Below are 23260 nucleotides of genomic sequence, written 5' to 3' on the forward strand. Positions count from 1 at the left end.
TTGAAGCCAAGCCACAAAATATCAAAGGTGAGAGTGTTTGGTTAAGGGTTGATATGCAAAGGGTAAGGACTTGTAAGCAAATGTGTGCAAAATATCAAGAGAGAGAGATATATATTTTTTGTCTAAATTTTCTAACCCTCAAAAATGGGGAAAGACACCCCCTATATATAGAAAAACAAGTCTTGAGCTTGTGAACATCTCACCATACACGTGTATGAAGATGCAACTCGGTGAGCAACAACTGGCAACAAATATCTGGAAAAAGATACCAAAGGTTGTCGGCCACCACTGATAGCCGACAAAAACAAGCCCTGGCCAACAGCCTAGGGGGCTGGCCGACAGGTCACCCACTCCTCCAGACTAGAGGCAACAAGCTTTCGGTCCAAAAACATGCACAAAACAGATAAGGTTTAGATGCTCAAAGGCAAGGCGTTTCGCCGAGGACTTCGAGGCGCTCAAAACGAGCACAAACAAAGACAATCATCGAGTGCACAAACAATGACGTCTAAGTCTTGAGGATGGTCAAAAATGGAGTATCTACACTCACTAGCGGGGTTTTAATTCCCCTTTGATTAGTACATGTGTATGATATATATGTATGATGTTTTTTGGCAAGTCCCAAATAAAATGGTTCATTTATCAGTTGGTGGAGCAATTATCTTTTTTCCACCACAAATCACCCAAATTTTAATTATGTTAATTGATAACACCGGAGGCTTTGGTAATGCTTCTCGCCATCCCACAAGGGGAAGCAAGTATAAATTGTAGGAACAAGCGCTTTCCCATTATATTAAAAGCTCTTGATCCTACCATTAAGTATCATAGCAAGTCATAGGTTCACCTCTTCTGGAAGCATGGATTGTTTGCAGACAGGTGCTGAGGGCGCTGGTGTTGGTGTTGTACCTTTCAAGAAAATAAAATTGCAGGTGTTGATAGCATTGGTGCCTGGGTCAACATCATGTTGTGGCAGAGACCCAGTTTGGGCCCCCAGACTGAGTCACAATTGGTTGTGGCACTGGTACTACACCCTTTTAAGGAAATAAAATTGCACCCTAACTACTAGCTATAGTTTTTGGTATAATGAAAGCGCTTTGGTATAATGGGAAAGCTTTTGACTATACAACTAAATTGCACTGGCAAGGACAAAGACAATCTATCTATTGGGCAAAATTTACTTGAATTATTATTATCACTATTAATTATTGTAATCATTATTATAAATTTTTCATTAGTAATACTGTCTGTTTTATACAATTATCTGTAGGGTATAAACTTGTAACAAATCTTATTTCCAAGTTTCAACTCTAACGACTATATAATTGGATCTTGAATTTTGTAGGAATTTAAAAAATGAAAGAAAAAGCGAGGACAAAATTAAAATAAAAATTAATTTTTACTTATTTTTACTTTCACTTTCTTTTTTCTACACAAATTCCTCAATAATAAGATCCAAACATAATCTAAAATAGTCTTCACTTTCATCCAAGACGACATGCAGCTCACTAACGAAATTCTCTGTTACAGAGAAAAGACAGGAAAATTTTTGCCTCCATAAATCTCTTCACAAATACAAGATGCAACACAACATAAAGACTTGAACCCACACCTTATAGCATGATATATGTCGCAGAGTTCAGCAATTTGTTGTCTCACCACCAATCACAATCACAGAAAAAGAAAATAGGATCTAACAGTACAAAGACAGTGGATACCATCCAGAAAATTTTGCATTCAACAACAATACTAACCAGATCAGGATTCAAAAAGAATAACGTACATTTATACGAGTCACTTATTTCTATGTCAACTGAAAATTTGACCCTTCCGGTCACCCACATCAACATGGACGAGTTGAACCAATTCATTGCAGCAGAAGAAAAATAAAACATAGTTTGCTTTAGAAGATAATTATTGCCAATGCAAGTCATCCCACAAGCATTATACTAGGAGGAAAAAGAGGAGATTTAGTTGACAACATCGAGCACCAGCTTCCGGGACTTTAGAACAGACCACCTCATACGCCTATAATAAGCAGCTTGAAGCAATGCCAATGACAGTACAAATATCCACTTGAATCCCATCTGCATTAAGCAAAGCACATGACCGTCAGAAATAAATATAAGTTCTATAAAATGTGGTGTAATGATTTTGGAGCCAGCATACCAGTTTCCTCTCTTCCATTTCTGGCTCGGCAGCCCACGCCAAAAATGACACCACATCTTTCCCCATCTGCACCAATATCCATTGAGAATACGAACTTAATAATAAGACTTCTGAGAACAAGCACAATATTGTACAAGTCAAATATGGGAGCCTTGTATAACCCCAAGGCAAAGTGAGAGGGAAACCAACCTGAGATTCTGTTGCAGGGGTACCATCTTCATACTCAACAGCACCATCATTAAGCATTTTAGGCATCGCAATAGCTCCCCCAGGAAAGTAAGGATTATAATGCAACCCATCCCGGATCTACAATATCAGTATAACTTCGTTGATTTAGGTATTACCTAAATTTACAAAAACAGTCTCTAAGGATGTGGGCATTTTAGGCACAGTCAACATGACAACAAATGTGTGAAGTTCTTTGAATGGCATCAAGGAATAGAGACATCTTCCCTTTAAAGAGGTGGCCTGTTTCACCAAACAGAACTGATTGTGTAGAAAGAACACAATATGTATTGTGCAAAGGAAAGCTTGTGCCCATGCATACCTTTGAATCCACTTATTTTTATTCACCATGAAAGCCTACAATAGTTCACTAATTATGAAGAAAAGGTGTATTGCACCAACTGCAAATGTCCAATAGCTTATATATGCAGACCAAAAAAAAAATTCTAATAGACGGCAGAAGCTCTGTTGCCATCCATAAGTGGCACAAATCAATTCAGTTCCCCACACATACCAAACTACACCCCAGCACATATCATTACAAATGCAGGACTCTTTTTCCGGTGCCGGTATTGACACAGCAGCAGAGGAATGAAAGACCTCAATGTGGAGTTGGACTCTACCAATGCTGTTTGCATCAGTCAAGACAAATACATAGAGGAACACCTATAGAGCCTTGGGCAAAGATTGTAGATTTATTGCACAAAGGCACAAAATTCAAATCAAGCATACCTATGCAGATTTCATGGCTAATTTCGGAGCTAAACTCAATAGAGAGGTCATCATTTTTTAATCCCCCCTCACGGACTAGGCGACCTGCCATAGCAGCCACCGGTGCTGTGGCAATAGCTGCAGTTTACTTATTTTCATTTTATATATATATTTTTTTGGTTTCATTAACCGAAGTCATAATCATCACAGAACATCTACATATGATTGCAGTCAATATCATAATCCAAATGTGCATATACTAAACAATTACACAGCAAGTTCAAGAAGAAATTTTTTTTTTTTTTTTTTTTTAATCATGAGTTCAAGAAGAAAGTTCACAAAAGACTACCAAGCAGAACTTACTGCAACACCAGCAGGAGGATCATGGTAACCAGTTAGAAGAGCAAATACGTAGTTCTGACCATTATGACGAGCCTGAAATGCCAAATAACATGAAATTGTTAGGATACATAAATAAAGTTCCTCGAACAAAATTAGAAATAGAAGACAGGAATTACTTTGGTGATAAGACTTAAATCTGGAGGATATGCCCCTCCATTAGCAAACCTAGCAGCTTGTTCATTTGCATATGGCTGAGGAAAACGATCGCTCAGTTTACCAGGGCGAGTAAACATTTCACCCTCATCATTAGGCCCATCCACCACCTCAATCTCAGCTGCCATAGCCTTTGTTTCCTCCTCTGTATACGCCACACCCACCAAGTCACGATATGAAATTAGGGACATGGAATGGCAGGAAGCACAGACTTGCTGGTAAACCTGGTGACCACGACGAATCCTGCTCGTGTAACATTGAACATATAAAAGATTAGTGATATAATGGTAGTATGAAAAATCCAAATAACTGCAAGCAAGTGAATCAAAAACATTATGCTGCTTCTATGAAAAATAAATGCTCTATTTAAAAGATATCAGGTAGCAAAATAATTCTACAGTTCCCTGCTGCAGGATGAATTAGGAAGTCATGGGTATGTTTGGTTTGTGTTTGGGAGATGTGTTTTAGAGATAAAAAGTACGAAAAGTTGTTTGGTTTGGTTTTTTTCAAAAGATGTTTTGGAAAATTATTTTGAGAGAGAGTTTTGGAAAAAGTAATTGATTTGATGTGTGTGAGAGAGAGATTTGTTTGGAAAACTTGTTTGATTTACAAGTTTTGAAAAAAAAATTTGGGAAAATTTTTTTGGTTTGATTACTTTTAAAAACTTATTTGTAGAGAAAATTTCCCAAAAATTTTTCAGAAATACAAACCAAACGAGCCCCATATTTTTCAAGTGAAAAAAGAAGAAGAAGAAGAAGAAGAGAGAGAGAGAGAGAAGGCAAATGGGATGAAAGTATTGTGTACTAACATGTTGAAAGAAGCAATTGTGTCTATGATCTAAAATAATGGAAGATCTGAGATTCACAACCAGGGGAGTGAAACAAGATACGAACAAACTAGAGTGAGTTGTAAAGATAGAGACCAAATTGTTTCAATTCAAGGGTTGACCAATCTGCAATAAGTTTTATCAATGATTTAACAAGCAGTCCACAGGTCGTTTACTATGAGGGCAAAGTTGAGCTCAACTGCAACTAAGAGAGAGCATTTGACAACCATTTCATGGGTTCAACAGATACTCACGAAGCATGGTCATATGAACTGAGAATGCCACTGTGAGGCCAAGGATAGTTTGGACACGGTAAACCATGTTCAGCTTCATCAGCGGATGCTATTGTTGCAAAACTCAAAAGCCCCGATACACCTGCTCCAAGAAGAGCAAATGCTCTCAGGGACTTCATGCCAGTAGATCCAACTCCCTCTTGATCTTTCTTTGAAACAATGGGCGACAAAACCGGACGGGCCTGAAGAGTTCATGCAGATACCATTAGCTATCGGTGTTGACGACCACCAATCAAGGACTAAAATGTCAAGTATGAAAAGAAGAAACTATAAATAACCTAATCACAGGCTATACTAATGTCTCCATTTTATCCAATTATGCTCTTGCCCAACCAAGATAACATAAGTTCAGCACCAAAACTTTTATAGGCAGTTGCAACATGCATAGCCACTGGTTCAAAACTTTTTACCCTTTTTAAAGTTTGACTTACATGTATAACAATCAACCCACTACCCTACTATCTATTAAGCTCTTGGAAATAAATTGGAAAGAGCCACAGAGTATAACAGTTATGACAAATAACACTCTAACTTCATATTATATTCTACTAAAATTCAGCTCATTATACCAAAACAAACAACTACTGCTGATAAGAGAGAATTGTTGAGCAGATATTGATTGATTCATTTATTAGAAGCTATGCTACATGGACTTGAGTGAGGTGTTGGGTGTGGGGATGTGACTTAGTATCGTATTCATCTAATTATCATGTCCAAGGATACAATGTCTATCTTTACTTATTAAAAAGATTGAATGAAAGTTCAGAAAAACAAACAGAATTTAAGGTACATCTTATACTTTTGCAGATTCTCTCTTCAGTTTAATTTTGAGTTTATGGCGATGAAACCCTTAAATCACATCTCTGATTAACAACCTAATGCAGGAATATCTATCTCCCATCCTACAATTTGAAAGTTGGTTGTGTTACCAAACAGTTTAAAACAAAAAACTACCACCCAAAATTTAAAATAAAATTAAAAATTAAAAATTAAAAATAAAAAAAAAAACTTTTTCGTCAGGTTACCAAAAGCCCAAAACAACTAGTTCCAGTGCCCTATGATGCACAGGCACGGACACGGACACGATACGGACACATAAATAAGCAAATTTTCAAAAAATAGGGGACACGACACGTTGGGGACACGTTTAATATATATAATTTTATTTATTTATTTTATATCTAAAATTTAAAACAATATTAATTCTTATAAAATTACAATAATAATAAAATTAATAAATATATTATCTAAATTTTTTTTAATAAAAATTGATTTTTTTGTTAAATAAAAATAATTTATTTTATAAATTTGAATAAAAATATGGATATAAATAATAAAACAAACCGAAAAAAAAAAAAAAAGAATAAAAAGAAAAGGGTGGAATGGAGAGAGACATGAAATCAGATGAAAGGAAGAGAAGAAAGAGAGAGACAGAAGGAGAGACGAAAGAAGATAGAAGATAGAAGACGGAAGACGGAAGACGAAGACCAAGGAAGAGGAAAACGATGCGAAGACGAAGACGAAGACGAAGCGAAGACGAAGGCAGAAGAACAGAGAAGCGAAAGAGAGAAGAAGAACAGGTTAGGACTTGTTCTCTCTGTCCTCGATCTGTCTCTCTCTTCCCTCGATCTATCTCCCTCTCTCTCCCCTCGATCTGTCTCAGATCTGGCTCTCTCTCTTTCTCCTCTCCAACAGTTCTAGGGCTTCTTCGATCCACCTGTGTGTCTGAATCGTGTCCAACCTCGTGTCCGACTCTGAAAAATTATGAAAAAAAAAGGGACACGTAGGGGAGAGTGTCGGACACGTGTCCACAGCGTGTCGTACGCGTGTCCGTGTCCGACACATGTCCGACACTCATACACAAGCTTCAGGGACGTGTCCGTGCTTCACAGTGCCAAAACAAAATACTTGCTTCTAAAGAAAAACTCAGCCGTGTCAAATGGGCCTTAAGAAAAGTTTGAACCAAAGATGTTAATATGTTATACACTTATAAAGAAAATTCAGTCAAGTTCACAAGCTACAAGATTGCATTAGTTAGATACCCACATAACACAATGCAAAAGACAAAAAGATCCTTACAGATTGAGACTGAAGTCTCCGCATCAGTAATTGGTGGAATGCTCTACCAGCCATTTTAGTCAATCTGTTCATTAGTACACCAAAAGAAACACAATTTCAATGAAAATAAACAAAATTTATGGAATCAAAAAAAGTTCAATTTTGGCTTTTATCACAGGATGGTCAGGGGCAGTGAGAAAGATTGGAAACCATTCCATGAGGCAGGAAAAGGTCAAAGTAGCAACCAGTTACCAAAATTTACCTCCCAAATGACCAAACAACAACAACAACAACAAAAAGGCTTCCTTAAGGAAAATGCCATTCGAATACAATGTTACACGGGCAATTTTTTATGCATCTTGAAAAAGTAGAATCTCTACTTTTCAGCAACAACTATCTATCATAGACCAGAATACTAGTGCTAAAAAAGATTTTCAAATTGAAATACTGAGGTTGAGAGATTGAAGAGCCTGAAGTTAGCGAAAGAATAAAAAACTAGATTAACAAATAGGGAGAAAGACCTAGGAGGTGCTGTTAACAAATATGAGTAAGTAAAAATTTCCAACAAAAAAAAAAAAAAAAATGTCTGAAAAGTGGTAAACTCTAAATGAAAAAACTAGATTAAACTGGTACTAGTACATCCCCTTCCAACAGAACAACAAAACACCAACTCAAACAGAATTCATATCTATAATCCACAGAAAAAGCAGGCATTTATTATCATACTACAAACAGGACCACCACATAAATGACAGCCATTTCATTGGATTCTAAAACCAATCACATAAGTCAGCTTTGGAAAAAAAATTGGCTTTAGCACCTTAACAGATGATGAAAGTCAGCTTCAGCACACCCTTAACAGATTACAAAGTTCTACCTTCAAAACCCACAGAAAATCCCATTGGTGCCATAAATTTCAGCGTGAGATACCCAAACGTATCTTATCAGTACAATTCCCCATTTCTCTCATAATAAACCTCAATAGAAACTACATTCAGACAAATCAGAGCCTCGATTGATATAATTTACACTTCCGCATTGGCAAATAACGAATCACTGTATACTCTCATCTCGATTTGTGAATTCAAATGACGAATAATCTTTGTACAAGAATATATGTGATACAATCTGTAGATTCCATTTAAACCAAAAGCACACTCAGCTGAGTAAAGCGCCAAAGGTTGCATAAAACTGTTTCGTTGAAATTGAATTAAGCATTTACCTCAAATCATTTCCATCTAAAAAGCACATGATTATCTTATCCATGCAATCTTCCCATAAAATGGGAAAAGGAAAAGTGATTCATTTTCCTTTCCTTTACTTTAATTCAAAATGTTTACTTGTACAATATTACTAGAAATTGAACGAATACCAAAAAGCTTTTACATTCGTATATATATATAGATACACACAACCCTAATATGATGTAAAAGAGCAGATCGTGAAATCGTTCAGAGCAATGAAGAGAGAAGTGAAGAGAGAATGATGAGAGAGAGAAAACTCACAGGGACGGTGCTGGAGGACGGAGGTAGATCGACGGCGATTCTAGTCCGCGCACAGAGAGAGGGAGAGAGAGAGAGAGAGAGAGAAAGAGAGACAGAGATCCAATGCGGAACACACACGCCCACACACAAACAGCTAGTTCTCTCTTTCACTTTCATCGAAGACCAGGCTTACAAAATTCTGATTAGGTTGGGCCTGTAGCCCAAATACGGGGTCTGATCTACGGTTGAACCGGAAATACAGTTGCCAGTACAATCTGTCATTCACAAGCTAGGCTAGGGCTTGGAATTAAAATCATCTTTCCACTCTGTGTTTTTTTTTTTATATATTAATTTTTAAAATTTCTTTAAATTATTTTTTTCGTAAACTGTAATAAAAAGTTCTATCAAATTTTTTGATACTATTATTATTTTTTTAATCATAAACAATTTGGACTTTCTTAGATTATTTAAATTTTACTTAAAAACTTGCCTAATTTTGAAATGTACTTAAGGTTTACGAGTCAATTTCAAATGAATTATTAATGATTAAAATTTGAATAGCTTTTTTTTTTTTATCTTATATATGTTATTTATTCAAATATAATTTAAAATTTTAACAAGTTTTAAAATATATTTAAATTTGATTTATTTACTTATTAAATCTATTTAAAATAATTTTTTATTGAGTCAAATATATGTATAGACTATTTTAATTTATTTTTAAAATAAAAAATAATAATCAGTATACTTGGTTATCATTTTTCAGAAACACTTTTCAAAAAATTTTACTTTTTTATTTTTTGTGTTTTTTTGTTTTTACTGAATTTTTTTAATATTTTGAGCAATTTTTTTAATTTTTAGACATACCTAACGTAAATATACCTAAAAAGTAAAAAAAAAATTAAAAAAAACCTTTTAAAAATTCACTTAACTCCAAAAATATAAAAAAAAATACAAGAATTCAGTATATTTTTTATATTTTTATGTATTTATTAATTTTTAAAAATATTTTTTCACAAATTTTTTACTTTTTAAATACATCTAAGTAAGGTGCATCTAAATGAGTAAAAAAAATGTTTAAAATTTCAAAAATATTCACTAAAAATATAAAAATATAAAAATCAAAAAATTTAATTTTCAAAAAATTTAATTCAAAAAATTCAAACCAAACATACTGAATTTATTTTATAGTAATAAAAGATTTTTGCACTTTGGAATTTTAAATTATTATTTTTTTTATTGTACAAGGCGAAGGTGTAGGAAGAAAAATATAAAACACAGCGGCAGAGTCCCAGATTGAAGGAAAACCATTGGCGCCCACTCTTTCTCCTCACAAAAATTCTGTGACACATTCTTTCCTCTCTCTCTCTCTCTCTATCTCTCTCTCTCTCTATATATATAGATAGATGGGTTCTCTGAGGTTATTTATTATCAGGAGGATTACATGAAATGGTGAGGTCTTGTACAGGAAAACACACTTTTACAAAAGCAACCGTGGTCGCAGCTTTGGGAGGGCTTGTTGGTGCAGTGTTGGTATTAGATTTTCTCTGGGCATCGGTTTCTTCTTCTTCTTCTTCTTCTACATATTCATACACCATTTGGGCTAATCACAGATCTCGTCTTGTAGTCATCTCAAATCTCACGGACCCATCTCAGAACAAGGTCAGGCCCCTCTTCTTCAAAACCTTTTACTTTTCCACCCCGTTTGGATTGTCTGATTTGGGAAGAAAAAGAAAAATAAAAGATGACGAAGGGTTTTTAGTTCATAATAGAGAAAGAAGGATAAGTGTTTTTATAATTGCCAAGCAGAAAATTGTCTATTTGCAAAGTAGATGGAGTGCTTAAGTGGCATAGAATTTAGCATTAGTATTAACATGGCCTTGTTCCAATCAGGGAATCTAAAGATTGGAACCAACAACAAACACTCATTTGCACCCTTAATCCTGGGTAAAGTGAATTTATAGACTAATACTTTTTCTTGATTTTCTTGATTAGAGAGCAGATGTTAAAGAGAAGAAGCAACGTGTTCCTGAGGGATTATTAAACTATACTTTTGCTGATATAGCCGCGCCCCGATTAGAATGGGAGGAGATGGCACCAGCGCCTGTGCCACGGTTGGATGGATCGTCGGTACAGATTAAGAATCTTCTGTATGTATTTTCAGGATATGGAACTATTGACTATGTAAGAATCTTATTCACCTCCTCTGAATCATTTGCACAGTTCTGATAATCAAATCAAAAGTTGTTGGCACTCTCAAAAAAAAAAAATGAATAATTAATTTAGGAATTAGGATTAACTTCTTTTTTTGGGTATGTATGTATAGTGAATTTTCCCATGTTGATTTGCATTCTTTTTGTCCTTTACAGGTGCACTCCCATGTTGATGTATACAATTTTACAGATAAGACATGGGGAGGAAGATTTGATACTCCAAAAGAAATGGCGCATTCGCATTTAGGAATCACAACAGATGGGAGATATGTATATGTGATCTCAGGACAATATGGTCCACAATGCAGGGGTCCGACAGCTCGTGCATTTGTGTTGGACACTCAAACGAAAAAATGGCAGAGCTTTCCCCCATTACCCGTGCCTAGGTATGTGACCTGATCAAGGCTGGCACACTTGTTTGCTGAATTTGCCAAACAAACTATGCCATGATTCTACTTTGATTAAATTTAAGTGATGAATTTGATAATCTTCATGCATTTAATGCACATAGCTATACGGACTACTATTTTAATTCCATAGCATAGTTAGAAGCAATATTGATAAAAACCAAGATTGAAAATGCCACAGCATATGTTGTAGTGATATTAACAAAAGCCAAAGGTGTCAGATTGGTGCCTCCCAAAATATTAAAAAAAAACTCAAGGCACAAACAGGATCCTCAATTCCGGAATGGCATTGCTAGCAGTTTGAAGGTGAAAACCTATATGGATTAGCCAGATATTCAGATATCTAACATGAAAGTTACTAATATGAGATTTTCAGGTACGCTCCAGCAACTCAAATATGGAAAGGCAGACTCCATGTGATCGGTGGCAGCAAGGAGAATCGCCACTCGCCTGGTAAAGACCATTGGAGTATTGCAGTGAAGAATGGAAAAGCATTAGAGAAAAAGTGGCGAACTGAAGTTTCCATTCCCCGTGGGGGACCACACAGGTTTGTGCATTGCCACCTTCTACTTAAAATTGTTAGTTCTGTGTGCTTCTAGTTACGGAATGAGATAGAGATAGAGATAAAATCAGAATGTAGTGGTTATGCAGAATGGAGGAGTGGCTATTGGAAAAAATAGGGTCACCTTTATTGAGAAGTAGGAAAATGGTGTTTAGTAGTGGTATTCTTTCAACATTTACACAATGGTGAACGGAAACTGTTTCAGTTTTTAGATTTTTAATCGCTAGAAGGAAACGATCCTATGCACACACATCACATGTGCCACCACTTCTACTTTATCACCTTAACTTTGTTGCTTTGAGATTGTCGCTCAATCTCGCTTTGAGATCTTCTGTTTTGTGTAATTTTTGGTTCATTGGTCTGTCAGGGCTTGTGTTGCAGTTGAAAATCAGCTTTATGTTATTGGTGGTCAAGAGGGTGATTTTATGCCCAAGCCTGGTTCACCCATCTTCAAGTGCTCACGCAGGCATGAGGTATATAAGCCCAAATACTGATTTCTAATTAAATAAATGATTGTTATTGGATTGACTTTAAAAATATGACCTCAATTTTTTGTTTTTTATTTTTATTAAATTCAGGTAGTTTATGGTGATGTTTATATGCTGGACGAGAAAATGAAATGGAAAGAGTTACCTCCCATGCCAAAACCTGACTCCCATATAGAATGTTCTTGGGTTCTTGTCAATAATTCCATTATCATTGTTGGAGGCACAACTGAAAAGCACCCTGTGACAAAAAGGATGATCCTGGTTGGAGAATTGTTCCGATTTGATCTACGCTCACACGTATGGAACTTTACGTAATACTTGAAAGCATTATTACTTTTTTTTAAACGATTTTTGGTCTTATTAGATTAGATATTGCTCAGATGCAGTTTTTATCGGCCTTTAGTTTTTAGTTTTATATTTTTATACTATTTGGGAATAATGTCTGAGATTCGTGATCTTCGACAATTACAGAAATGGTCAGTGATTGGAAGGCTTCCCTACCGTGTGAAAACTACTCTGGCCGGTTTTTGGGATGGATGGTTGTATTTTACGTCTGGACAGCGGGACAGAGGACCCGATAATCCCCAACCAAGGAAGGTCATTGGAGATTTGTGGAGAACCAAGCTGAGCTTGTGATATGATCTTGTCTGACTACACATTGTAATCATATCAAATTTGTTTCAATCCCGTCTTCTCCCTCATGCATTTCAAAGCTGTTTCATTTTTGTTGTAATTCTTCCTTTTCCCAGGCTAGGTGAAGTTAGTCTAGATCTTTATTCTTATTTATTTATTTTGTTCTTCGAGAATTGTATTCAGAGGCGCATGTTCAATTACAGATCTTGTATAATAATTTTATATTAGACATCACTATGAAGATAAAAATAAATAAAATTTTTCATTCATCTCAAGTTAGATCACATTCAGATCAGATTTGATGTACTTTCAAAACTTGGCTCTTCTGTGTGGTGATGAGATTATAATTCTTCATCGTATTCTATGAAAATCTTCCATCCACTTACTTTCTCAATTAAATTTGTCATTTGCACACTATGCCCCGAGGAATCAAACCTAAATTTTTTTATCCAGCTATGCAAGACTTGTAGAAAAGATTAATTCAAATAGAATACAGTCATACTCTCTGAGCAAAGGGTATGAACAATGACTGAATTAGCATTGCACATAAAAGTCAGCATTTACAAAGAACAGCCAGTTTACATGGGGCCAGAGCATCTCTACCATGAGGAATGTAGACACTACAGAGTTATGATATCACACGTGTGTCAACAGTATAGCTGGTAGAACATAAAATGAACCTTATGAGAAAGACGATTAACAAGTTCCCTCGTCTCCACTGCAAATTTCATGCCACACAAATATCAATCTTTGTGATGCCTACCATGACAGAAGCTGATGAAATTCCATTTTTTTGGTTACGGGAAATAGTCCTCATCTTAGTAGATCTACCTGCAAAACAAATAGTACAATAAACAAGTGCATAGAAGTTCTACTTTGACCAGGCTAGGAAAGGAGAAAATTTAGTAACCATGCTACCAGACCCATATGTCTTCATAAACGCAAATAAGGGGTTGTTTGGGATGATCTAAATAAATACACTTTTTGACTTTTTATAAAAAAAATGTGCAAAAAAGTAGGGAGGTATGTGACCCAAAAAAGATAAAGATAAAAAGTGTACTATTTTAGTACACCCCAAACGAGCTCTAAATTTCAATATACAGCACAAAGCAGCTTGATCAACACACAAATGAAGTTGAATGATAATTCAGGAGAAAGTGGTCGGTGATAACTCTTGTTGATTACTCAACGATCTGCAACCCAAGATAGAAAAGCAAGGTTTGCACCATGGATGTCCAACACCATCAATCTCTCAAGCAATTTACATTAAACAGGTATATCTGGTTCAACAGTAGTTTGTTTGTGATGCCTATGAACATCTCAAAGATTTCTGTACTGTGATTCTCTGTCGCATGCAGTTTGAAATGAGTCAATTAACAACAATAGGTGAGATGGATGAGTGTGCAAGATTGTTTTTACAATAGCACAAAATCACACCATCTACATTTTCGTATTCCCTTTAGACGGTGATATTTATCCTTTTCATTGCCCATTTCCATCTCTCTATTTAAAATGCCCTATTCCAATACACACAAACACAAACACTTGTACCTTAGATTGCTATGGAATGATTACATTTTTCCATGGGACGCCCAAGCACACTACCAATAATTTAACATCTTGCCCCCAAGTTTTCAACAACACTAGAATCAAACTAGGGCAGGATCCAAGTGATTGTTCGGCAGGTAGATGCAGTACTTGCTTTTTCACTTCTATTTTGTGAGAGTCAAAGTCTTGCATCTTACAAAAACCAATGAATTTAAAAGTCTAAATGAGGATACATGCATATTTTAGATGGCTTGAAGACAATCATGGACAAGAACTGTATTAATGCACTGAACAAGGATTACTTTACTGACCTTCTATTGTTCTCCCATTTGAACTGATATAACCATGTATTGCAAAGAAGTTCAAAGTGTTTGAAAGATCTTCAAAGAGATTGGCTGTTTCTGCAGAAGAGCATCTTTAGTATTAATGTGTTGACTAAGTATGGAGGCAGCAACTGCACTGTGGGCACATGTGCACACACCCACATAGATATATATATATAGAGAGAGAGAGAGAGAGAGAAACCTTTCATCTCAATTTAGGGGCATAAGGAGCTGGGCATGGAGATACAGTGGTATCTGGTAACTGATTTATCAAAACAACAGTTGCCTGCAAGCATGCACTTAGCATTTTCTTTTCCAATCTGACAAGCTGAGTAGCAACTCGTTTCTTCGGGTCCAAATTAAAATCTGCCAACTAAGATAATCGTAGGTATATCATTTAAAGCTCAAGAAGTCACAAAAAGATCCAACTATTCCACAAATTGAATAATTGCCCAAGTTACCAAAGAGTCATCTTCACTCAGAGTAGTAGGGTAACCAGCTAGCCTTCTTTTGAAATAATCAGCAAGTTGATCTAAAACTGCTCGTTCCATACAAGGGCTCACCTACAAAATGCAAAAAAAATGTTACCCAGCCATAAGAAACACTCAATGTTCATATTATCAGCATTAATTCAATCCGAGAATAATCTGTTTTCTCTCTTTTTCTCTTTCCAAATTCGAGAATAATGAAGCTGACAGGACAGCAATGAATCAACCACAAGCTAGTAGATCCACCACCCACTCAAAAAAAATGACAAGCCAAAAATCTGAAGCAAAAGAGCTGAGAAAAATTACGCTTTTTATTTTATTTCCATAATGCCATATCGCCACTCTGACCACCTCAAAAAAGAAGGAAAACAAAGAAAATAGAAGTATTCCTAGCCCCTGACAGAATTGTATGTAATGCATCATAAAAGTGAATTGAACAAGAATAACTTACCGGACATATTGGACCTTGAGAAGATATGACTGATTGCATCTCTGAAGGATCTGAAACATATCCCAATCGTAGATAAGGAAGCATATCCCAGACAGCTTCTTTCTCCTTTCCCACATAGACCTAGATAGGAGTAACTTAAATAAACTTTGGCTATGGTAACCGTAAGATTAAAGGTCATTTCATAGAGAGATCAACTTCATACATGAAAAACTTGTACTGATAACTTTCCATTTCTTTGAGCAACCATTCTCTTGTCCTGATACTGAGGATCCTCAGTATTCAAAGCTGCCTGACCAAAGTCAAGAAATAAAAGTACAAATAAAAATGAAGCAAAATATATTAAATCACAGAAGTAGCCAACATGAACCAAGAAGAATGCAGTTAAATAATAAGTTGACCAAACTATCACCTCCACCACCATGCGGTCATAAGTATTATCTTCATCAACAAAACCATAGTTCAGAAGCAATTTTGAATTGGGTTGTGGCCCACACCTACAAAATGTATCAGCACCCAACTTGTGCAGTAAAAAATTTGCATCAATAAAAAACTAAATAAATAATAGATATCATTGAGCAAGAATGACAAGGCAAGATATTCATTGCCCAAGGAATTACAAGAGCAACTAAACGTTGTAGCAAGTTAGGTGATATCAGTAAAGCCACATGTAGTACCAGACAACAATAGAGTCCCCAGCCTTGTATGGCCGATCAACAACCAGTTCAACAGCACCATTGGCAGCAGTTAACATTGCCTTGCAATTGCTTCTATAAGCTAGCAATGGGGGTCCAAGAGGAACTAACGCAAATCTACGAGCCAAACTGACTTTCTGTGTTACATGAGAATTAAATAATTAAATTAGTAATGAACTTAAATAAAGGAAACTAAAATAATAATAATAAAAATAATAACAATAATTTGATATGTTCTTAATAAACAAAAGCATCACTGGATCTACAAAACCCAAAACTGAATGGTTTCAGTAAACATGGTTAAAAACATGATTCAGTTTCCTGTTAATAATGAATGCAGTTACAACATGGTAATTACTCTTCAATTTAATAGGACATCAACGCACAGACCACATTAATCAAGCATCAGTGATAACTTATGAATATCCATAAAATGCAAGTTGTGATAGTGCACGCAAGATGAAACTAGCTTCAAGCCCATCCGGAGCAAGAACAGTACTCCTAAGAACTAACCATAACTATGCAGCTTACGCCAAAATGTGTTAAGGACAAGATGTGACTTTTATGATAACAATGACTTCTGCATATCTTCAGCATTTAAAATGACAGAAAGCACAGGGAGCGTATGGATTGACACAAATAAATGTCTGTAGGTTAACATTATAATCAAGTTCAAGCCTAATATGCAGAGATCATGTGGAAGGTCTTGATGCCAAAAGACACGACACTTGTTGCTCTGACAAAATAAATTCAGCTGAATGAAAGTTAAGTATGCAAATTCACAGATGCTAGTGGCACTGCAATATCACTCATTATTCTCAGTTACAGTAACAAATTTACCTGCAAATGGACAACACAAGATTGAACTGCAACAAAAGCTTGCTTAAAAATCTCAAAAGGAAAGGCCTCTGTCGGTATATCATATGGGTATTGCTGCAAAAATGCAAACAAAATTTGCAACAATACAATACAGAATTCCGACAACCAAAATAAAAGAACATATTAAATCCGTGAAGAGAAATCCAATCACTTAGAGTTTATAAAATTTTATCTTATATTTAATTATTAGCTATAATACAGAAAGACAGTGACCTGAAACAGAGACCCAGCCATAAACCAAACAGTGTCAAGCTCATTATACTCTCTCTTGATCCCTTCAGCCCTCTCCAGAACTTCAACCTACATTATTACCAAAATAGTGCTGTGTTAAAGCTTAGGAACAAAATAAGCATTTGGTCAGCTTAAAGTCTGTGTGGAAGGCATGCCTACAGTATAGCACTAGCATTCAAATTACAATATCTAAGTGAGAGGGCACATTACCTTAGTGGGGCTGCCTGTCAGGTAAGCAAGTTCAGCTTCTGTCCAAAGAAGGGGTGACTCCACTGCTAGCTGGCCCCTTCCTCTTTGACGATCAAGCTCCCTGATGTATGGATACCAGAAAGACTTCTTTCCTTGCTTCTTTTCATACATTAGATAGAGAGCCAAGCACGCTAATTCTGACAATTTGTTTGTAGTTAAGAGTTCCGCTGCATTAAAACCCAGCAAACAATACAAGTTAAACTCCGCCTTTCATCAATTTCAAGGAGCTAGTAGACCAGCCAAAAAAAAAAAAAAAAACATAAGTGGCGTTTAATTTGTGGGCATTCTAATATGATTTGCATGTCTTTATGATACATAAAAGCAGATCCTAAGATCAGTTTTTCACCCAATTGTCATATAACCATCCTATACACTTGAGTGATATTTTTGGTTACATATAATCTCGCATGCACTATTGCTCTTGCATTGCTTCTTAAATTCAAAATTAGAGCTTAAATTACAGATGCAAACTTTATGCCAATAATCATGTTGTTAAATATCAATTCCAACAAAAAGCACCACTTCTGGCATTGACTCAAGTGCATTGTCATTAAACATCAATTGATATTAAAGTTTAACTACATGGTGTATTCTACGACAAGTTATCAATGAAATATCATAAAGTTTGCACTGCACCTTACCAATGCTCTCGTTACCCAAAACCCTCTCAAGCGTTACTACCAACGAATTCGGAACAGAAAACGCAATATCCCCTGCCTACACATAACAAAAACAAACACAAACATAATTTAGGGACTAAATAAAAAAATCTGGAGCAAACAATGCAAAAACAAATCACTGTCATAACACAGGCAGACCTGAAGATCCTCACTCGCAGCAACGTATTGAATGGGCCGATAATTCGCATCGTGAGAAGGCTTTTCCTTGAGAAGAACCTTGCAAGGAGGCAGTCCATTCTTATGCATCCAAGTTTTCAAGTCTTCAAACTCATCTTTTTCCTTCTTGCTCACGACCTCGAGTGACTTCCCATCGTCTTTGCGCGTTCCGGCAACTAGGGTTTCAGAACTTGAAGCCGAGCACATGTGTGTACGACGAAAGGAATTGGAATTTCTAGGGATTCTGCGAAGTGAAATCGAAACCCTAGCGAGGACGGAGAGAGGGGGAGGCGTGGAAGGACGAATTGGAGATGAAATGCATTTGCTGGGTTGCAGATAAGCTACGTCCATGGCGAGTGTGCTTTCGAATTCGAAGATGTGTGGGAAGACTGGCTGAGGTTTGGAAGATATTTTTAATTTTAACGCGATTTCAACTTTTTCGGACTGATGCTCAAGGAAGAAGGATAAGAGAGAGGCGCGTGTTCATGAAGTGTGACAGAGAAATTGGTGTTTTGGCTTGCGTTGAGAGAGACGCCAAATAGGGATTTTATTTCTATTATTATTGTTTTTATCTTGGAAAATCCAGGCATAGTAATTAAATGGATAAAATTTTGAGATTTTTTTTTTAAGGTCCTTAATATTAAGATTTTATACTATAAAAGATATTTAAGAATTGTTTGAAGTGTCTTAAATAAGTATATTTTTTGTCTTTTTTAAACTAAAAAGTTGAGGGAAAAAATATGGATGTTTTGGTTAATTTTTTGACTTTTTATAGAAAAATGTATAATAAAAAATTATAAAAATTGGTTTGTAGAGGAAAATTAGGATTGAGAGTTGTGCAGCTGTAATTGTTGACTTTTTGTAAATAGTGTTAACTTTTTGACTTTTTAACTTTTTTTAAGTATCCCAAACTTGGCCTTAATATTTTTATAATATCTAAGATTCCTTAATATTGATCTAGAGAAATTTCAATCCCAGAGAAATTCTCTCCAAAGAAATTCTGGACTTCCCAAAGAATTTTTCTGGGTTCAAACCAAAGAAAATTGAAATTTCTCTGAGTACCAAAGAAATCTAGAGAAAATTGTATAGAGAAAATTTGTATGGCTTTGTGTGGCTCTATTCAGAGAAAATTATATAGAGAAAAGTTGTGTAGCTTTATGTGGCTCTATCAAAAAAAAAATTGTGTAGAAAAATTTGTGTGGCTCTATCTAGAGAAAATTTGTGAATAGAGTTAGAGAAAGTTTCTCTAAGTTCACAAATTTCACTGGTTCTATTCACAAAGAATTTCTCTAACTTTGTGTAATATATAAGCCAACAATGCAATCTTTACTAACAAATCCACAAAATAATACTAAAGCAATCAACAATCACAAATTTCAAATAACATTTTCTCCACTTAAATTTAGTTCTAATAAGAAATTCCCCATGAATAGAACAGTTTGTCTCCACTTTGAATTCCAAGACTTACTAAATATGTGTGTGCTACAGCTACAATTTCTTTCGCAAAATGTAAACATCGGCCTCTTCATAGACATATTCAAGGTACAAATGCTCGTGTAGAACCTTCTGGATGTCGAGAAGAAGATGTTCGTTCAATCTAGAGAATTTCTCCAAACCAGAGAGACCAAAGAAATTTTCTGGATTGAAACTAGAGAAATTCTCTCTATTTGCAGCAGAGTTGTATTTTTATGAACAGTCTTTGGTGATCGTACAATGATCCAGGAAACCCTAACCTTGGATGTGTCTTCACAATCTCGAATCACATCTCATAATCGAGTTCGTAGGAGTGAGATTCCAGTTCGCAATGACTTTGGCCAGCCAACATCAAGTTCATTGAAGCCTAGCTAGTTGTGATATGAGTTCACAATCAAGCTTATCCAATTGCGAACTAGTCACGATCGAAGTTCGCATTCGCGATACAACCTAGCCACTCAAGATTTGAAGCTATGTTTTCATTGATGTTCCATTCTAATTCAACCTAGATTCAGAGGCGTAGCCCACATGCGAGTTGATCTTTCTTGGAACTAGATCACGATCTGACTCGGAGTTGAACCCTAGCACTTTTGTTTTGAAGTTGCACCAAATTTTAAGTTGCAATCATATTTCACTTCTGATTTTGAGAGCTTACTTTCAATGTCATGACGAGGATGATTGCAGGGAAAAGGTACTATGGGGAGGGGGTAGAGAACTCGGAGGAAGCGAAGAGGTTCCAGGAGATTTGATTTAAGAGAGTCAAATTTTTCTGTCATATATGGGTGTGGGGTTGAGAAACCTTAGATATCATAAGATAATATTGTGGATCTTTTCCATTACTAAAAATGGAAGAGGGACCTTAGACTATTTTTCCTAAAATTTTCCTCTAATCTAAATGATGTGCCAACTCATAATTAATCAATTGTTATATAGTTATTATTTGTTAAAAACTTTTTTTAATTGACTTTTTAAAGTTGGGATTTTGTTATCTTAGAACTGAAAAGTTCGTTTGGTAAATTTTTTTAAATTTTTTTAAAATTTTGTGAGAGAAAAAATAAAATAATTATAATTTGAATGTGACATTTTTATCTTATTAATTTATTTAACTTCTCTTCTTTTTTTTTTTTTTACTTTTTTTAGTCCCAATTAAAATATCCAAACAAGGGTATAATTTAAAATTCATCTCACTCTTTTTCACTTTTTCCATAAACTTCCTAATATGTTGGATGCTAAATTTTAGGAAATATGTGATTTAGGAATCTTAGAACATATTTTTTAAGTATTTTTATTTTAATAAATCTCTATTTAAAAATATGTATTTTTTCATTTCATAAAATTATGTTTGAATATCTAAAACAAACCTTAGCGTATTATTTTACTCTTACATAACCAAATAAAGTATATAGCAATATTTTTCAGTTACTTAGGTCAAGTTCGGCATATTATAAAAAAATCAAAAAGTCAAAAAGTTAACACTATTCACCAAAAGTCAACAATTACGGCTGCACAACTTTCAATCATAATTTTTCCTTACAAATCAATTTTTACAATTTTTTATTACACATTCAAAAAGTTAACCCAAACATCCATATTTTCTTCCTCAATTTTTTAGTCTAAAAAGACAAAAAGTACACTTATTTAAGACACTCCAAACAACCCCTTAATTACTCTTACATAACCAAATAAAGTATATAGCAATATTTTTCAGTTACTTTAATCCTAATACTAAAGAACTTACGTGCTGAATTTTTTTCGAGGGACAAAAACATTAGGTTAGATAATAAATTTATCTTTGTTTCGCGTAAAATTTCTAGTCTTTGAAGACTTTTTTTTTATTATAAACTTTTCAATGCCTCTAAATTATGAAACCAATTAATTTGTTCCAATATATCAAGTATACAATGAGTAACACCTTATAATTTGTTGGTTGTGAGATATGAGCCCTAAACTTTAGGACAATATTTTTCATAATAATTGTTTGAAAAATTCACTTTCTATAGTTTAGTTTAAAAAAATTGTTTTTGATTTTTTTTTTAATTATAAAGTAGTTTGATGAAAATAACTACTAACAATATATTTTCACCCCAACAAAAATGAAGACTTGAAAAGTTAAATAAAAACCATAAGGAAAAGATTTTATTTGGAATACCAATCATATTAAACGATAAGGAAGAGTTGTTGCAATTAATTTGGAAAAAAATCTTGATATTAACTTTGCAAAAGAAAGATTTAACTTGAACAAAAAAAAATTTATGTGTTGGTGATAATTACAAATAAAACACTAAAAAATACAAATAATAGAAATTACAATAATTATTGAAAAGGCTGAGGCGTAGAAATTCGCTCTCTTCAAGGAGATTCAAGCCCTCCGCGGTTAGGCAAAGCCTCACACCGGTGCAGCAGAAAAAACCCTGACTTGTCCCCCCAGGATACAACAGCCCGACTAAGTCGTATGGTTCACCAATACTGCACAATTGGTTGAACCCAAAACTTTATCATACACACCCTTTTTATTTGCCTGATAATCTCACTTAAAACATAACAACACAACCAAAACTTCTTATCTCGTATGTTCTAAGATATGACATAAGTTCAATATATATAGAAATGAAAACTTTTTAGTCAAGGTTTTTGATGAATAAAAATTGGTGGACTTGAACAAGACCTTGGATGGCTTACCTTGGAAGTCTTGGAATGGATAGGAATGGGAAGACTTGGAGAAAACTAGGAAGACTTATTTAGGAAGTCTTGGAAACTAAAATGGGAAGTAAACTAGGTAGAAAAGAAAAGAGAAACAACCTATGACACATTATAATATTAAAATATCTGCTAACATTCCCCCACCTATTTTAATATTACAGGTAACAAAAACTGAGATTATTAGGCAAATAAGGATATTATGCATCATGGTAGGTGTGCTCTGCATTGAACCTCCATTAGTGAAACAATAATATCTACTCTAGAGCCAATAGTATGCTCAGCATTGAACTATGACTACTTAAGGGAAATAAATAATTATTGCACACACATAATATTCCAGGTGTTCACAAAAGCTTTAAAAGGTAGCACATTACGGCCTTGTGCGATCCCAGGATTCATGAGTGTGTTTGAGAATTAGCCCAAATCTCATAGGTAGCGGCCCCACTACCATACTCACATAGGTGAATTCTGTAAAGGGTGCTCCTGTAACTATGACACCCCACTCAATAAGAGCTACAGAAATTCATTAAGAGTTTTTTAATAACTCAACCTCTACAACGTTACAGGATAAATACACTTACATCATAGGGATGGGTCAAAAGTAAGTTAGTGCATTTCTCACGGCCATCATATGATCGTTTTTCTCATTGAACCCAGTTACAGGATCTCTGGTCCCTAGGTTGAGTATCCTCATACATGGCTCCGGCTATATTCAATGGGCTTCAACCCCATCCCCCTCGATGTATTCCAGACTCTATCTCTTGCTAAGGCC

At 35.1% G+C, this 23260-nt stretch overlaps 3 protein-coding genes across 6 annotated transcripts; 1 reads left to right on the top strand and 2 right to left on the bottom strand.

Annotated features, from left to right (window-relative positions):
- Positions 1-1688: 1688 nt before the first annotated feature.
- Positions 1689-9623, bottom strand: LOC114308080 (cytochrome c1-2, heme protein, mitochondrial). 2 transcript variants are annotated; one of them, XM_028253573.2, is made up of 8 exons: positions 8337-9623; positions 6853-6916; positions 4735-4955; positions 3618-3897; positions 3463-3534; positions 2353-2469; positions 2164-2229; positions 1689-2081 (listed from the first exon to the last, which is right to left on the bottom strand). In XM_028253573.2, the coding sequence occupies exons 2-8, from the start codon at positions 6904-6906 to the stop codon at positions 1965-1967; spliced, it is 927 nt and encodes a 308-aa protein (XP_028109374.1). In that variant the 5' UTR covers positions 6907-6916; positions 8337-9623; the 3' UTR covers positions 1689-1964. The 2 variants fall into 2 exon arrangements, with proteins under 2 accessions (XP_028109374.1, XP_028109373.2); XM_028253572.2 differs by lacking the exon at positions 6853-6916 and having other exon boundaries at positions 8337-8708.
- Positions 9586-12893, top strand: LOC114308083 (kelch repeat-containing protein At3g27220). The gene is made up of 7 exons (XM_028253579.2): positions 9586-9977; positions 10311-10499; positions 10685-10914; positions 11312-11482; positions 11865-11970; positions 12076-12282; positions 12457-12893. Exons 1-7 carry the CDS (start codon positions 9765-9767, stop codon positions 12619-12621), a joined length of 1281 nt encoding a protein of 426 aa, XP_028109380.2. The 5' UTR covers positions 9586-9764; the 3' UTR covers positions 12622-12893.
- Positions 12894-13137: 244 nt separating this feature from the next.
- Positions 13138-18921, bottom strand: LOC114308082 (Rubisco methyltransferase family protein). Of its 3 annotated transcripts, none has more exons than XM_082901965.1 (13): positions 18298-18921; positions 18121-18196; positions 17441-17646; positions 17213-17299; positions 16961-17053; positions 16103-16257; positions 15838-15922; positions 15631-15717; positions 15429-15548; positions 14951-15052; positions 14692-14862; positions 14478-14561; positions 13138-13449 (listed from the first exon to the last, which is right to left on the bottom strand). In XM_082901965.1, the coding sequence occupies exons 1-11, from the start codon at positions 18664-18666 to the stop codon at positions 14695-14697; spliced, it is 1548 nt and encodes a 515-aa protein (XP_082758091.1). In that variant the 5' UTR covers positions 18667-18921; the 3' UTR covers positions 13138-13449; positions 14478-14561; positions 14692-14694. The 3 variants fall into 3 exon arrangements, with proteins under 3 accessions (XP_082758091.1, XP_082758080.1, XP_082758100.1); XM_082901954.1 differs by having other exon boundaries at positions 14478-14567; XM_082901974.1 differs by having other exon boundaries at positions 14478-14567; positions 15284-15548.
- Between the last annotated feature and the right edge of the window lie 4339 nt (positions 18922-23260).

This window comes from Camellia sinensis, chromosome 1 (assembly GCF_055761805.1).
Source record: "Camellia sinensis isolate YWXY chromosome 1, ASM5576180v1, whole genome shotgun sequence".
Lineage (NCBI taxonomy): Eukaryota > Viridiplantae > Streptophyta > Magnoliopsida > Ericales > Theaceae > Camellia > Camellia sinensis.

Coding starts and splice junctions, on each gene's coding strand:
- LOC114308082 (XM_082901965.1), bottom strand. CDS start 18,666: ATGGACGTAGCTTATCTGCAACCCAGCAAATGCATTTCATCTCCAATT. Junction 18,197..18,297: donor CTGCGAGTGAGGATCTTCAG/GTCTGCCTGTGT, acceptor TGTTATGTGTAG/GCAGGGGATATTGCGTTTTC. Junction 15,923..16,102: donor GGGGACTCTATTGTTGTCTG/GTACTACATGTG, acceptor TACATTTTGTAG/GTGTGGGCCACAACCCAATT.
- LOC114308083 (XM_028253579.2), top strand. CDS start 9,765: ATGGTGAGGTCTTGTACAGGAAAACACACTTTTACAAAAGCAACCGTG. Junction 10,915..11,311: donor CCCCCATTACCCGTGCCTAG/GTATGTGACCTG, acceptor TGAGATTTTCAG/GTACGCTCCAGCAACTCAAA. Junction 12,283..12,456: donor GATTTGATCTACGCTCACAC/GTATGGAACTTT, acceptor CGACAATTACAG/AAATGGTCAGTGATTGGAAG.
- LOC114308080 (XM_028253572.2), bottom strand. CDS start 8,492: ATGAAAGTGAAAGAGAGAACTAGCTGTTTGTGTGTGGGCGTGTGTGTT. Junction 2,470..3,462: donor ATCCTCCTGCTGGTGTTGCA/GTAAGTTCTGCT, acceptor CTGATATTGTAG/ATCCGGGATGGGTTGCATTA. Junction 2,230..2,352: donor CCCCTGCAACAGAATCTCAG/GTTGGTTTCCCT, acceptor ATATTGGTGCAG/ATGGGGAAAGATGTGGTGTC.